This window comes from Elaeis guineensis, chromosome 6 (genome assembly GCF_000442705.2).
Source record: "Elaeis guineensis isolate ETL-2024a chromosome 6, EG11, whole genome shotgun sequence".
Classification (NCBI taxonomy): domain Eukaryota; kingdom Viridiplantae; phylum Streptophyta; class Magnoliopsida; order Arecales; family Arecaceae; genus Elaeis; species Elaeis guineensis.
The window spans coordinates 19981810-19997522 of record NC_025998.2 but is presented as its reverse complement, the minus strand read 5'-3'; the positions used below and the strand labels follow the sequence as shown (position 1 = coordinate 19997522).

Here is a 15713-nt window from a genome sequence, read left to right as displayed (position 1 = left end):
CTGTAGCATTTCAAAATTCATGAAGATTACAAACAAGGAATGAAAGCTCAATTTTATTTTGGTAGAGATATATAACATCTCTTGTGATCTATTGATTTCTTAGCATTATGCTAGTCTTGATCAAAACAACATATTATCAAGAAATATTGTCTTGAATCTTGTGATTTTCCTTTGTAATATCAAAGTAACTGTTTTGCAAGTAATAACCCTAAAAAAGTATATAGTTGTTAGAACTGTGAAATAAGTTTCCAGGAACATAAATCAAGGAACCCAAGGGAACTCTTTGTTGAGGAAGAATGATCATAAGAAGGTCAAAAAACTGACTTGGTGAAACCGATGTTCCTGGAAGCTTTTGTTAAGAAAATTCAAACAGAATCACTTTTTTCTTCACAAATTTTCTTCCAAAAAATCTTCAAATTAAAATATCTTATAAAATGTTCTCACGTGGTTGTTGGTACCAACGAGGAAGGAGAGAGTAATATATGTTCAAGATGATTGTTGCTCCTCTAGTAGATGTTGATGGTTTTCGTGAATCAGTTTGGTCCTCCATTTTATAAAAATAATATTATCTCTAGTGTCATTTTTTTTTTTTCCTGTAACTATCAGTTTGTATTTTTAAGCAATTGGGATATAAAATAATTAGATTAATTTCATTTGTCCCATTCATTCGTTTATTTATTGTTACACAGCTTCATTTATTTATTGTTACATAGCTTAAAGATGAACGGCATTCATGAATGATACACACCCAATCTCTTATAGTTGCTAAATGATGAGGTTAGGTCATAGGTACTTGAAAGTTTTAATTGTTAAACAAATGAAACTAATTTTTCTGCCTACAGCTCTCTAACGGCCAAAAGAAATAAAAAAAAAAAAAAAAGGATTGGTGAATCGGAGGTTGTGTGGTTGTCCCTTGTTTGTTTGCATGCCTCCACTATTAATGAAACACAATAATTTAGTCTTCTATTTTGTCAATTATGAAGCACACTTTGAAAAGAAAGGAAAAGGACTTCAGTGGTTTGGTTATAAAAAAATTTTAAATCAACCAAATTGGATAATACAAAATTAGAAGCATATTAACCCATTTATATTGTAGGCATTAGTTTTATTTCACGTTTTCTATATTTTGTCATAGAGTTGAAATATTATTGCGGCATCTAATCATGCTAATGAAATGAAATAACATCATCAATCTTTTGTGTGCATGCAACCTGACAGTTGTATTATTAATCATTCAGTAAGTACTGTAACATATTATATCTTCATTTTTATAAAAAAATATATATTATTACAATGAGATTTATATACATAGAAAACTATCAATTTTAAATGATGGAATTTCTAAATTTTTAAGAAAAAAAATCAGATGATTGAAAAGAAGCCTTTGATTTTTTTCTTTTTTTTAAAGTGATGCTTTGCCTGCAGAGGAACCGCACGAAAAATGAAGGATCTAAACCTATGTGGATATGGAGTTTTTAAAAAATATAATACCATGATAATGTTATAAAATATAATAATAAAATTTTTATTAAAATTATAAAGAAAATAGAGATCGTACTATAAAATTTATAAGAACCTATTTGGATGAATGAGATGAAAATTCTGTTGAAATTATTGGGCCAACTCAGTCTAAAAATTATTTTTGATTATTTATGGATGTATATAAGCCTAATCAAGCCTATTATCCTGCCATCTAATTGGTTGTATGGATCCAATTCATGAATTTAATAGGATTTTCAATCCATTTATCCAAGCAGATCTGAGGAAGATATTTTTCAATTGTTCTCCGATTATCATATACTCCATCCAAAACGCCCACCGTTTTACGTTTCCAAATCCAGGCCCGAAGTCCATTGGAACCGCGTCCTTCACCACCGGCCGACTTCCCACAGAAAACGCGGCTTGTTTTGTTTCCAAGCAAAACCAGTGCTCTGACTTGGAAAAGCTTCGAAAAGGATCGATGTTTTCAGAAACCGACGGCCACAACACCTAATATTCGAAGAACATCGCCCCTGATTCCCGTGGCCAGATATCCATTCCCCCTGTCATCGTCACCGTCGTCGTCTCTTGCCATATAAGAGAACCAGAAGAAGACTACTTTCTTAACTTTTTCCGGTCCAAGGTCTGTGATAAATTTCTAAGCCCACGGCTATAGTACAGCCTACAGGCTGTAACCAATCCTATATCAAAAATAAAATTTAGGAAATAAAATGATAGTATGGAATCAGTTGTAGATAAATTGTACCATTGCTGCTAGATTTATGAACTCTATTCATCGAGTACTCATCTCAATATATGCTAGTAGCTATAATTGTCTATGTGTATCGCTATACGACGCATATAGTATAAGGATATGATCTCTTAGTTATACGCATGGTTTCTGGTTCAATGATTAGTACGTTTCTTGAATAGCCTATAGGCTGCTGTCAATTACATAACCTTTTCGTGATGTACCGAAAAGGGAAAAATTAGGCAACCTTCGTGACTTGCATCAGTGCTCCTCCATATATATATCACAGCAGTTTAAGAATCAGTTTGATGGTAATAGACTGAAGCATGTTAGTTTGCTTGTAGATTTCCTTCAGTCGGTCCAATGATTGAAAAATTTATGTTATGAACGAAGGTTATATTTTATATTTTTGTCTATATATATATATAATTAAGAAAAGGATGGTGGACACAGGACACGGTATTCAGATTTTTTAAAAGAAAAAAAAAATCGAGAACGGGCATTTCTTTCCGCCCACCAGAAGCTGCTGTTCCCAACGAGCTTTGAAACCATCAGGACCTCTCACCACAAAAAAAAAAAGAAAAGAAAAGAAAAGAAGAAGAAGAAGAAGAACCACCGGGAGCCGCGTTTTCGCTCGCAGGCCCAAGTACTCGGGTGTGCCCACTTTTTCTTTTTCCCTTTTTTTTTTCATCCTTTAATTCTTTGTCGCCAAGTAGGCCTTCCTCTTTCTCTTTCTTCGTCAGTTCCATGCACCTTGCGATTACCTTTCCGCAAAGTCGCACGTCGCCAGTTGTACGAGAAATTATACCCTACAGTTCTTATCCTGCACCGTGCACACGGTGTATAACATAATTTCTCCGGTTGTATCCAACCCCTCCCAGTCCTACACAGAAAGTATTAATTAGAATACTTCTGGAACATATGTCTTATATCTTAAGTCATCCGACAACAAGCTAGCATATCATTGAAAAAATTAATTTTTTATTTAAAATAATAAAAGTTATTAATTGATCAATCATAATTAATAATAATTTTTTATTTATAATTTTTAATAAATTTAAATAATAATATATTTTTTTAATAATAAATAATATAAAAATTTGTTATTCGACGGTTCAAACTACAGGTGACAGAACTATTCTATCTAATAATTTATCTGCAGCTCCTCTCACACTATAATAGCCAAAGTGCATCCTTGTAAGAAGCTACCACCATGCACCACATCTTGGCCGGTCGATAGATGGTCTTATTCTAGACAAGAAACAGGACCGATGATAATTTTCATGGCTAGCAGGCTTGTAACAGTTAGTATTTTGATTTTGTTGTGTAACAATATCTAGTATCAGATATTATATCCTAATTAAACCTATAGATTCTCTTATCTTAAGCAATAATTGGACATCTGAATTAGTTACTACTTACTACCACAAAACAGAACGACTGCTGTAAGATGACAAAATTGCTCCAGATTTGGAACTCTACTTTGAAACTTCAACTAACAATCCAAAACAGAAGCAAAGACAACGAGAGCATCAGCATCATCATCGCCGTCAACTATGCCCCAGATACCACCCATGAACGTAAGCTAGAACTCAGTTAAGGAGCTACTAACTGAACTTAGAAATCCATTTTATCCGAAAGAAGAAGCACTTCTCCATATATTTATGTTATACAACTGCACATATACGGCAATTCTATAAGTATAAACATAGATACAAAAATAACATAAAAGAACAAAAGAGGAAACGAGCCCTTTAACCTCCTTCCTCTCCTAACTCGAGAGAAAAAAACGGAGGGGGGTTGTTGGGAAAATTATCTTATCTTAGATTATAAGATTAAACAAATTCCCACAAACAAGGTCCATACTTGGCCATCTCCCCTTCTTCACCATATCTATGATATAGTCTGGATCGCTTGATCCCTCATGACGCCAATAGTTCGAGCCCAAGACCCATCCGACGCGTGTCGCCTTCCCAGCTTCTCACGTCGCACCGCGACTCCGCTGCGGGCCGGGCGGTCCGGCCGGCCCTAGAGACCGGTTCGAACCCCAGGGTCAGCTCCAGCCCCACCTCGCTCTCTTCAGCGCTGTTCGGCTCGCCCTGGCTCACGTGCGACGCCTCACCCGTCTCCCCGGAGAACACGCTCCCGCTCTCCTGGCTATCCCCCTCCACTCCGCCGACGGCCGCCGCGGTGGCGGGCTCGAGCGCCTGGCTCGCGGCCGACTCGTGACTCTGTGCGCGCTGGAAGTCGACCGGGTCGCACCGGGGCCAGCTCGGATTACACCCTCGGGCTGAGTCCGGTTCAGCAGCCTCCACCGGTACGGTTCCGGGCTTCCGTTTAGCAGAAGCGGTGCGCTTGAACCGGGGGCGGGACTTGGAGATCCTGTGGAGTTCCGCGGCGGCGGCGACGACGGCGTCGGGATCCTTGGAGATATGGCGGATGTCGTAGGGTTTGAGGGGAGGAACGGGGGTGGAGGCGGCCTCGGCGGCGTCGGCGCCGGGTTCCTTGGAGACATGGTGGATGTCGTAGGCTTTAAGGGGAGGAACGGGGTGGAGGCTGCGGTCTCGGAGGGGATTTGGATGATAGGTGCGCCCTTGAGCACCGCTTCCACCGCCGCCTGGCAGAGCTGCCAGCTGCCGGACCACAGCAGGCCGACGGAGCCGTAAATCGGGTTCACGATCCGTCCGCAAGCTTCGTAGAGCAGTGATCGAAATATTGCTGAACCCAAGAACACCAAGCTCATCAATTCAATGCCCCAAGAACTCTGGTAAATATATAACTAAGAAAGGAAGGAGTTGATAGAATGAGAGAGAACGAACCAGGACGGAGGTGGTCGGGGCCGGCGTTGATGAGGTTCATGAGGCCGGCACGGCCGTAGAACTTGGCGAGGAAGACGGTGGCGTTGGCCTGGGACTCGGGGTTCTTAATCCACTGAAGACACGGCCGGATGCTGCAGTTCTCGCTGCACCCCTTGCGGAGCACCCGGCATCCATTGCAGCTCATCCTCATCCTATCCGATTCTTCTTCTTCTCGTCTCTCCACCAATAATATTGGATAGATGGTCGACCAAATAACAATAATAATAATAATAATAATAATTCTCTATTCTTCTTCTCCTCCCAATCTGAAATTGAAAGATCGCTTTCCTTAGCGTAGATGTCTCTATATATATATATATATAGACAAGAAGAAAAGGTGGGACAAAAGAAGTGGAACTGAAAAGAAAGTTCACAGGAAGAAGAATATTTATTAAAGGCAGTGAAGAAAAGATTGGAGAGATGGGGAGGTTTTTATAACTGGTTCGAGAGAGAGGAGCCGCGGATTTGCGCAGTAGCCAATGGTTTCTCAAAGCGGGTTTGAGGTATAAGATAAAGTTTTGGGTCCTGGGGGCGTGCGGAAAGCGTGTTCTAATCAGCTAAATAAATTTAAATTTCACTCCTGAAACACCTCCTAACTTGCGAAGAAATTATTAGATGACCAGGTTCAGTAGACCGGTGCAAATCCCGAAGTAAATGTACGGCGGATAATAGATGAATTCTTATATCTGTCGTGATCTGGTATAGTTTTAATTATAGAGAGGGTTGATCGGTCACTGATTCTGGTCTATCTAATGACTTCTTCGTTACGGAGTCATTCATAGGTTGGACGGTGGGTGAGGATGGGGGAACGGAGGAAACGGCCGAGGGAGGAAATGAAATGGGTCCAAAAAAATTGGGGGATAACGGAAGAGCAGCGCGTGGCGTCCACGTTCGCATGAGAGATTGCGGCCGTATCGCCACATTTCCGGGAAAGAGGGCTGGAAACGCCCCCGCTCCAGGACTCCACGAACCACTCCCCGTTTTCTGGAATTCGTACAGCGAAAGCCACGGTTTTGGATTCCCCGGTTTTCCCAGGACTGTGGGCGCCCCACTGGAGTCGCCAGCGGTTTTCGCAGGCCCGCATTTTCTCTCTTCACCTCGTGCTTCTCTGCCCCCTTCTCTCTCTCCCCTTCTACAAATAAAAGTATCTGTTGAACTTGTTTCCTTGGTTCCTATTGGGACCATGAAAGCATTAATGATCACTCGGTCTAAATTGGTTCAAATTTCTGACCACACCTATTGGTCAAAGATATTCTATTTTTTTCCTTCCACAATAACTACAAAAATTCCCATATCTTTCTAAGCTTTATCTTATCAAATTTTACTTGAACCTGCTAACACTTGTTATCATTTTACTTAAAATTCAAACCTACTTCCTATCAGAAATTCTCTTGAACGATATTTCATTACTTGGCCACTCCCAACCACCTTGGCATTAGCAACGCTGATGTCTATGAATCTTTGAGTCAATAATGACATCTCCAAATCCATTATAGTATTATAATATTTAAATTCATACACACTCCAAATTTCCTTAAATCCAAGTAGCACCATTAATATTTAGATAGAATTTTGATGCATGAGAGTTGTCATTGCCAATGAATCAGGGTGGCGCTTCTTCCTTTTTTTTTCTTCTAAAAAGAAGAAAAAAAAAAATCCAACTTCCATTAACCACTCCACCAGCGATAATCATTGAAGAGCGAAAGTTGGCTTATATGAATCCGATTTGAGAATACACCAAATGTTACCTTTTATTTTCCTCATGACTTTAATGGTGCTATTTTTCGACAATGAAAGAAGGCTAAAATTAATAAACCACTAATTAAGCATTATATTTTACATAATTTTGATTGAAGTGAAGCCAACGTACATACATGCATACATACATATGCATAAACTTTAAGAGTCATTAGCAAATTGGGAAAAAATTGATAGTAAGGTATATTTGAAATGATACCGAAGAGTTTTACATAATCATTAACAAATTCCTCACTTGCATTTATTATTGCGCCCCAATCCTATCCAAATTGTTTCAAACACTCTATGCCGCGCTAGAGTTTTCAAAAAAAAGTTAACGAAAGGATTTCACTTTCATCCTTTTTGATTATATCGATTTTATTATTAAATTATACTTAAAATTTGATTTATATCAGAATAATATTTGAGTTGTATCTATATTTATTCAAAATAAATACAATATATTTTAACATCCGATCCATTTTTTAGAGTATATGCAAATATCAATTTCGAAATCTATTTGATACCTATATTTATATTCTTTTTATATAAATATAGATAAATTAATACATATTCAATCCAATTTCAATCTTGTTATAAAGAAAAATATTAAAACATAAAAATATATATATATATCCAGTATCTACCTCTCCAAAATAAAGAAAAAGTATGCATTCGTTCATTTGAGGAGACGTGTCCTTTTGGCTCAAATATTCCATTGTTTGGTGGCATCCAACGTGGATTAGGGGGACAATGACGCCGACCTATCACCCATTCACCCTCCTCCCGCTACTCGCCGGGCCTTCATGCCTCACTCTCCTCCATTTCCCTTTTGACTCCCCGCAGAACCTACTTATTCTATTCCTACCCTAGGTGCTATAAAACGGGGGCTGAAAAAAAAAAAAAAAAAAAAAAAAGGGAACGTTCCTCGTTCGCTATTATAAATATAAGTTACTAATCACCACCCCCAATGTTTCCATCGTTTTTTCGCACCCCCAGTATTTATTTTTTCCTTGGGGCAGCGCCCTCGTTTTCGATGCCCACGTCGAAACGATCTGGCTCTCAAACACGGAACCACCCTCCATCGCTAGAAATTTGTAATTTAATTAAGAAAAAAGGCCCATTGGATTAAGGATAATCTCGCATAAAAAAATGAACTTAATATCGTATTACCATATTTGATAAATAAATAAATAAAAATAGATAGCAAAATAAATGATTGCTCTCATATCTATTTTTTTGAGAAAAAAATTAAAACAAATCCAACTTGTTGAATTACTGAACAAAGATAATCTGAAGTTATCATTTTCTGGTGGAAATTTTTTATTTATATTATATAAATAATATTATATAATTATTATAAACTAATATTATTATTTATGTTAATATATTATAAAATTTATTAATAGATTAATTAGTAATATTTATTTATTTAATGATATGTTTATTAATAAATAATAATAAATTAATTATATTTATTAATTATCAATAAATCTAATATAAAATTTATTAACAATTTGTATATATATTTATATAACAAAATATATTAAAATTTATATATAATAATTTAAAATATTTATTAAATCACGTAAATATAATTTAATAGGGCTTATACAAGTAGGCTATAAAAAGTCAACAAATAAATTGAAAAAAATATTATTATTTAAATAATTTATTTAAAAATATTATTTAAAAATTGATAATATTTCTAAATTATCTCTGATCAGTAACATTTTTTGATATTATTTTTAAAAATAATTTTTTCATCAATCAAATTTGGGTGAAACTTATTTTATCTGGCGATCATTTTTGTGGATAAATAATTTTTAAAAAAAATAGTTAGTTTACCTCATAATTTAACGTGCTCTAATCAAACGAGAAATGGCAAGAGGGGGAAATGGACCCGCGAACTGCTTTGGGATGGAAAACGTTGTCACCTGTCTCGGGGGAAACGGAGAGTATACTTCATACGCAGAGGGGGTAAAAAAAAAATAAAAAGCCTGCTCACTTACGCAAGCAGCGCCATCAGATTTTCGAGGGTCCCACCGTCTGATGGGAATCGTACGTCTCCGCTTCCGTTTGAAGATCCAAATCTAGTGGCGGAACCATGGTTCTGTGGGCGCGTCTAATGCGGGGCCCACTTATCGGACGGCCTTCGTCCCACCGCTGCAAAACTCCTCACACGGATCCCACCAAACGTCCACCGCGCACACCGGAGTCCGCCCGGCCCCACCCCCCCGAACAGAGAACGTGTCATCCAGATTGTTCGTTGATTCCCCGCTCCTGTGCACGAGGCTCCACAGCTGATCCTCCACACATTGCGAGGCCCAAGCCGAAGGGGGACACGTGAGCCCACGGCCATTGACCCATCCCGAAAAGCTAGCCTAGGACAAGGAACGAATCCTGCTAAGGAAAAGAAAACAGATAGAAGCGAAGGGAATCCCGTTACCCTTTTCCTTCCAATTATGAAAAGATCGCGACTTCCATGTTTGGGGTGGCATGGGACACCACGCCCTAATCAATCGGCCAATTTTTTTTTTCATTTTAATTCTTTCTTTGGGATATTCCATACAACTTGGAGATGGAAAGGGCCGTGGAGTGGGGCCTCTGCTCTCTATAAAATAATCATGTTGCCGATGAATTGGACATCAATCTACGGGCCACCTAAGTGTTACATCTCCCCTTCCCATTTTCCGGCCTCTCGGAACCTTTTTCTCCGATTCACATCTATCGTTCTTTTTAATAATCTAATCTACTGGCAATGGGGCCAGGCCATACTGCATGGAAAAGGTTTTAAAGTAGGCCAAACCATGTACTACTGGTAATCCAAAGGACAGACACGGGCGTGGCATAGTTAAGTGTACCGCAGTTGTCGTGCGTTGGACGCCTATGCTTGTACTGCGGCTGCTGTTTTTGATCATAATCAAATGGTATTGGGAGCCGGTGGAGGCCTCCGTATTGCATGCACTAGGTGCAGTTGGACCGTGCAAATTCCACGGTGGATAACACGCCACGCTTCCCTTTGTATTTCACCGATTCTCAATTTCACACTCTTCACCGTACATATGCTCCGCGATTTATCTTGATTTATTTGCACATGCAATAATTTCACGGAGGTGGAGGAGGCCGATTCTTGATTGCTTGCTCTCCACCGTGTGTATATTTTGTGATTTATCTCGGTACACTTGCATCTGGTGCACATAATAATTTTTCATGAAAGAGAAAAAAAAAAAAAAAAAAAAAAAAAAGGTCTCCGCGTAGGAGGGTGCTGACGAGTTGTTCTCCTCACTGTGGTATTTGGCTCTTGGCGATAAGGAAACAGGCATAGGGAAACTGAACTCCCCAGAAGGGGGGCAAAAGGCTGGCTAATTATATCCTATATTATATGCACCATATTAATGATGCACCATACCAATCCGATTTCAACATGCCGTATTTTAATGCCATATTAGCATAAAGAATAAAAAAAAGAAGAAAGTGACTGATGATGACACGAAAAAATCCTCTTTGTGGTGACAACTCTCGCTGGATTACTGGTGGTTATGATGATAACAGTAGCGACAGCGAGCACAAGGGCATACTCTCTCTCCAGCCTCATCCACATCTTCCTCCTCTGGAGCACTGCTACTCCCGATGGCCACGCCTTCAATAAAGTAACCACTTCCAATAATAATGACGACAATGACCGTGCTACAGAGTATAGTACAAGATTTACTCGACTCGCCGGTGGAGAGAGATCCATTCCAAGCTTGACAGGCTTCTGATGTTCTCCTAGCCAAGGAGGCTTTTGTCAAGATGAGGAAGAATGGATCAACATTTGACGAGTAGTGATGGCGCATTATGGATGGTGGGATGCAATGCTAGGATTTGCGAGGCAAGATGGGAGATCTCGGGTGAGGTTACCATTGGAACCTATAAGTACATCGCGGTGGTGGTGGTGATGTGAGGGTGGGGGAGGTAAAGTACATTGTGGACGTAGAGTTGGTGGGGAAGTTCATCGTAGTGCGGGCGGTGGAGGATTATGGGAAGATGCTGGTGGAGCTACCAAGGATAGCAGGGGTACAAAAACAATGCAACAGATGACGTAGGTTACGGCAGATGCAATCGTTGGCGGAGCACAAGGGGTATCACCGGATGGGGAGAGGTAAACTGATGGACTCCATTTTTAACAAATTTTAAAATATTTATTATTTATATATTTATATATATATTATTTTTTTTAATATTTTAATTTTACACACATAACAAATTCATCGATTTAAAAATATATATATAATTAATTTATATATTAAATTTTTTATTAAAAATAATAATTTTTTAAATAAATTATTTATTTATTTATTTATTTTTTATTTATTTATCAATCTTTAACGTGAAAGAGATTATTGAAATTTTTACACAACCAAAATCATTTTGTAGATGACATAAGATCATATTTTTTTACTTATCTTTGATTATACATAAAATTAAATATTTATTGATATTTTTATAATATTTTTATATGTATATATTTTTATTTTATTATTTATTATAAATATTTTATTTAAAAAATTATTAATAAATTATTATTTTATTTTTTTAATATTTGATGTCAGGCTTCGCAACTAGATGCAACCCATCGATCTTTCTGGAGCTACAAGTTAAACATGCTTGAAGAGGGGCAGAGCTAGTAAATAGGATTGGACAATGAAGGGCCTTAATGATGGGATTAAGATAATTTGCTCAGGGGGGAAGGGGGGTGGCTAGGGTTTTGTTTGCTTGAACGAGAGGGTGGAGTGCTTGCTTCTTTTTTTTCGCCTTAATGTTGAGATGGCATTAAGGCGCAATATGCCAAAATAGAATTGATGCAGTGCATCACTAATGTCACTTGGTGTAGGATATAATTTATCATTGAAGGTTTTTTTCCTTCCAGAACTTATGATTTTATCATAAGAATATGGTGTTTTGGTTAATCCTACTATTGGAGGAAATTTTGTTTGGGCTGATGATATAAAGAAGTCCAAGATTCAAGATGTGCCAAATTAGTAGGCCCACCTGTTGGGCCTTTGCTGACCTATCGTCGGCCATGGCCTTCATTATTTCATCATCAACTAGTTCTTGACTTCTGTTATGTCAACACTCATCCTGAACAAATGAAAACTCGTCAACTGGCGCTCAATAATACTCTTTGGGACTACCGATAGATTAAGCTGAAGAGTCATGCCAGATAACGATCTTCAATCGATCATATCTAGCCGACTGACTTTTTGCTACCGAACAAACCTCCAACTCTACACTTCTCCATCTAAGGATGGCACAGAGCATCCGATTTCTAATCGTGATTGACTAGTCTTTGGCTCACTGACATCAATTGGCACACCAGTTCAAAATTTAATGCCTATCAGGTGATAGCTGTCACAAAGCAGATAAAGCAACCACAACCACCATATCCCAAGAATCTCGAACGACAGTACCATCACTACGCACAAATTATGTCCTGTCAGGATGAAATCGTGCCAATCTACTTACCAACCAATACTTCCACTTCCATTCATAAAAGGAGGCCCAAAGAAGATCCTAAAAAAGGTACATCTTTACTCTGCCTCTCGCACTCCTCCATCTGTTGAACAAAAGTTCTGACTTGAGCATCGGAGGATCTCTGCCGGAGTAACCTCCAGTCAGAATTTTTTTACAAATCATATCTCTGGGAGATCCAATCTCGCAGTCTGCTCCAGCATCCCAGCGTCCTGCAGAATCTTGCACCAACACGTATGCATAGGACCGATCAAAGTTAGAGAACATGCACCAAATTGTGTAACAAATTTTGACATCTTTTATTATATAGAATTCAATAACAAATTGTTGAGACCGACAGCGAAAGCACTCACACAAATATAATAGAGAATAAAAAAGAAAAAAATAATACAAAAATTTTTAAGTGGTTCGGTCCCTCAAATAGACCTACATCCACGATCTCGAAAGGGATATCTCCATTAGAATAAAACTGTTACAATTTTAAACAGATAAAATTATAAACCCTCTATTCTACACAACTCCCCAAGACCTTGATTATACCCTCTTAATTAACCTAAGGCTTAGCTTGTTGGGATTGTTATAAACAAGAACCAGGGGGGCCTATTTATAGAAGCACCAGACTCTCTCTATTTTAGTCCTAATTGATGTGGGACTTTGAAAACCACTATGCTTGTCACTACAATTCCTCCTCTTTTCAAAAGTCCCATATATCTCTATTTTATAGGAGTACCGAACTCTCTTCTCAATCTTCGGAGTGTCTATCCTTCTATTGCTTTTCATCTTCACTGACAAGGCATATCCATCTAAGTAGTAGATATTCTTCACTTTCTTCCTTTTTTGTATAACTAAGTTTCCATCCTTGTACACTCTACACCAATTTTTAATGTCAATATACTTGTATCCATGTAAAGCAAACTCACCCAATGAAATAATATTAGCTCCACCAATAGGCACATACCTTATATCAGGAATTACTTTGACTTATCATGTTGGAGCTTCAAGCGAACTCTTCCAATGCCTTCAATCTTTAGCTTCAGATTATTTCCTACATTGATGTAGTCAAAATCTTTCTCAGTGTGCAAAGTGTCAAACAGATCTTGGATAGTGCATACATAGATATCAGTAACAGAATCCATCATCCAGTTAGAATTACTCTCAATAGCAGCTGCATTTGAGAGATAAAATTCATCATTAGTATTGATCATATTTACAGAAGAATCAACCTTTGACTTATCGTTCAACTCTTTTAGGGTTTTTAAGTCCTCCTTAAACTTTGGGCAGCGAACTTGGATGGGACCAAACTCTCCACAATAATGGCACTCAACAGTGCAAAGGTCTTTCAGCCAAGATCTCGATTTTCTACCATGTTAGTCACCTCTCTCCTTCCTCCCTTTTTCAGAACTCTCCGTAGCTAGTACTCGACTCTCTTCAGAGTAATCTTCATCTCCCATCATCTAATGATTTTCTCTCAAAATCTTCATCACCTCATTTAACTTAGTATACTTTTTTTTGCTAGTATTGACTGCACCAGTGGTTTGTAGGATCTGTATAGTGAAGCCAACAAGAGTAATGCCTGCTCTTCCTTCTTTAATTGTCTCCTCTGCATTCAATAGTTAAGATACTAACTCATTAAATTTATTTGAATGGTCAATAACATTACCTCCTTCCTCCATTTTTAGTGAGTACAAATCCATCTTCATCATCAAGCGGTTAGTTAACGTCTTCGAGACATATTTGCTCTCCAACATGTCCCACAACGTCGGTGATGTCTCCTTCAATATCGTGATTTTAATTTATGGGGCCAGTACCATCTGAGTCATACTAACTATCTTCTTTTGGGTTATACTCCAATCTGAATCTTTCGTCTCATTCGGCTTTTCATCCTTTAACGTAGAATCTAAATCCTGCTGTACCAAATAATCTTGAATTGTGCATTGCCACAAAGTAAAATTAGTCTTTCTATCAACCAAAAAAATCTCATTCTTCAATATAGTCATGATGTTTAATAAATTTTTAATTAAATACCTCCATTCAAATAACTAGCAATAAGTACCATAAAACAATCCAAATTTGAGAAAATTGATCTCAAAAATGAAATCAGTACTTCGAAATTAGTTAGAACCAACCTCTTCCAAAAAAAAATACTAACGTGGCGTCGGGACCTGCTGACATGGTGCTAACTAGTCTCCCATCTGGACTGCTGATATGGCACCTCCTGCTCCTTTCTCTCTTCTTTTTTGGGTCGGAATCTCGCTCTGATACCACTTGTTGAGACCGACAGCGGAAGCACTCACACAAATAATAAAGAGAATAAAAAAGAAAAAAATAACATAAGAATTTTTATGTGGTTCGGTCTCTCAAATTGACCTACATCTATGATCCTAAAAGTGATATCTCCACTAAAATAAAATTAATACAATTTTAAACGGACAAAATTATAAACCATCTTTTCCTCACAACTCCTCAAGATCCGAATTATATCCTCTTAGTTATTCCAAGGATTGGCTTGTCGTGGTTGTTATAAATAAGAATCAGGAGGGCCTATTTATAGGAGCACCGAGCTCCTCCTATTGTAATCCCAATCGATATGGAACTTTGAAAATTACTATGCTTGCCACAATATAAATATAGTAAAATCAATATAGAAAATTAAGCCTATTTTATATTTTTAAAAATAATTTGATTTAATGAAATAAATTTTTAAATTTTATTAGTTTGTTATATCTCATCTTTAGATGAATATAAATGTTCATATCCCTATTGTAAACATATTGCTAATGAATGGATACAAAAAATAGATTTATGTGTATAAAAAATATTCTAATAAATGGTACGGTGGAGGATAGACCTACGAAATTAAAAAAGAAGAAAATATTTTTCTTGAAAAATCCTGCTAAGAATGAATATAATGTTATCATGCATGCCAACAATCAATATTTAACAGATTATGAATGTTTATATAATTTTAAAAAAATTATATATGTAAATTTAACTATAGTAAATAATATTATTTACTACTTTCAAGCTATCGATTATTTTGGCGAAGTCATGAAAGATTCTGAGAGATTTTTTCCTTTTTCCTCCGAAACAAGCAGTTGCTGGACAGAGTTGCTAATATAGCCACCACTCCTGGGGAAGCAATGGCCCACCCCGAGGGCTCAGTTGCACCAGGATATATACAAGTTTCAAAGGCTGCCCCTATCATATAGATTTTGAAAATTCTCGATCCAGAGCTGACCTACTTGCAACCCTACCTCCCACTCAATGAATTCATGATTATCTTGTTGATAGCTCTCAAAGCAGAGTGGTTTTACGGTTGATTGGGGAACCACCAGGGGTGTAAGTTGACATCTCCTAATTTAGGGTCAGGTGGA

The 15713-nt window shown here is 37.6% G+C and overlaps 1 protein-coding gene across 1 annotated transcript; it reads right to left on the bottom strand.

Moving 5' to 3' along the window:
- Positions 1 to 3858: 3858 nt before the first annotated feature.
- LOC105034150 (uncharacterized) lies at positions 3859 to 5399 on the bottom strand. Its single transcript, XM_010909198.4, is given in 3 exon segments — positions 3859 to 4775; positions 4778 to 4948; positions 5050 to 5399. Coding segments are annotated over 3 exon segments (984 nt in total). The 5' UTR covers positions 5240 to 5399; the 3' UTR covers positions 3859 to 4152.
- Between the last annotated feature and the right edge of the window lie 10314 nt (positions 5400 to 15713).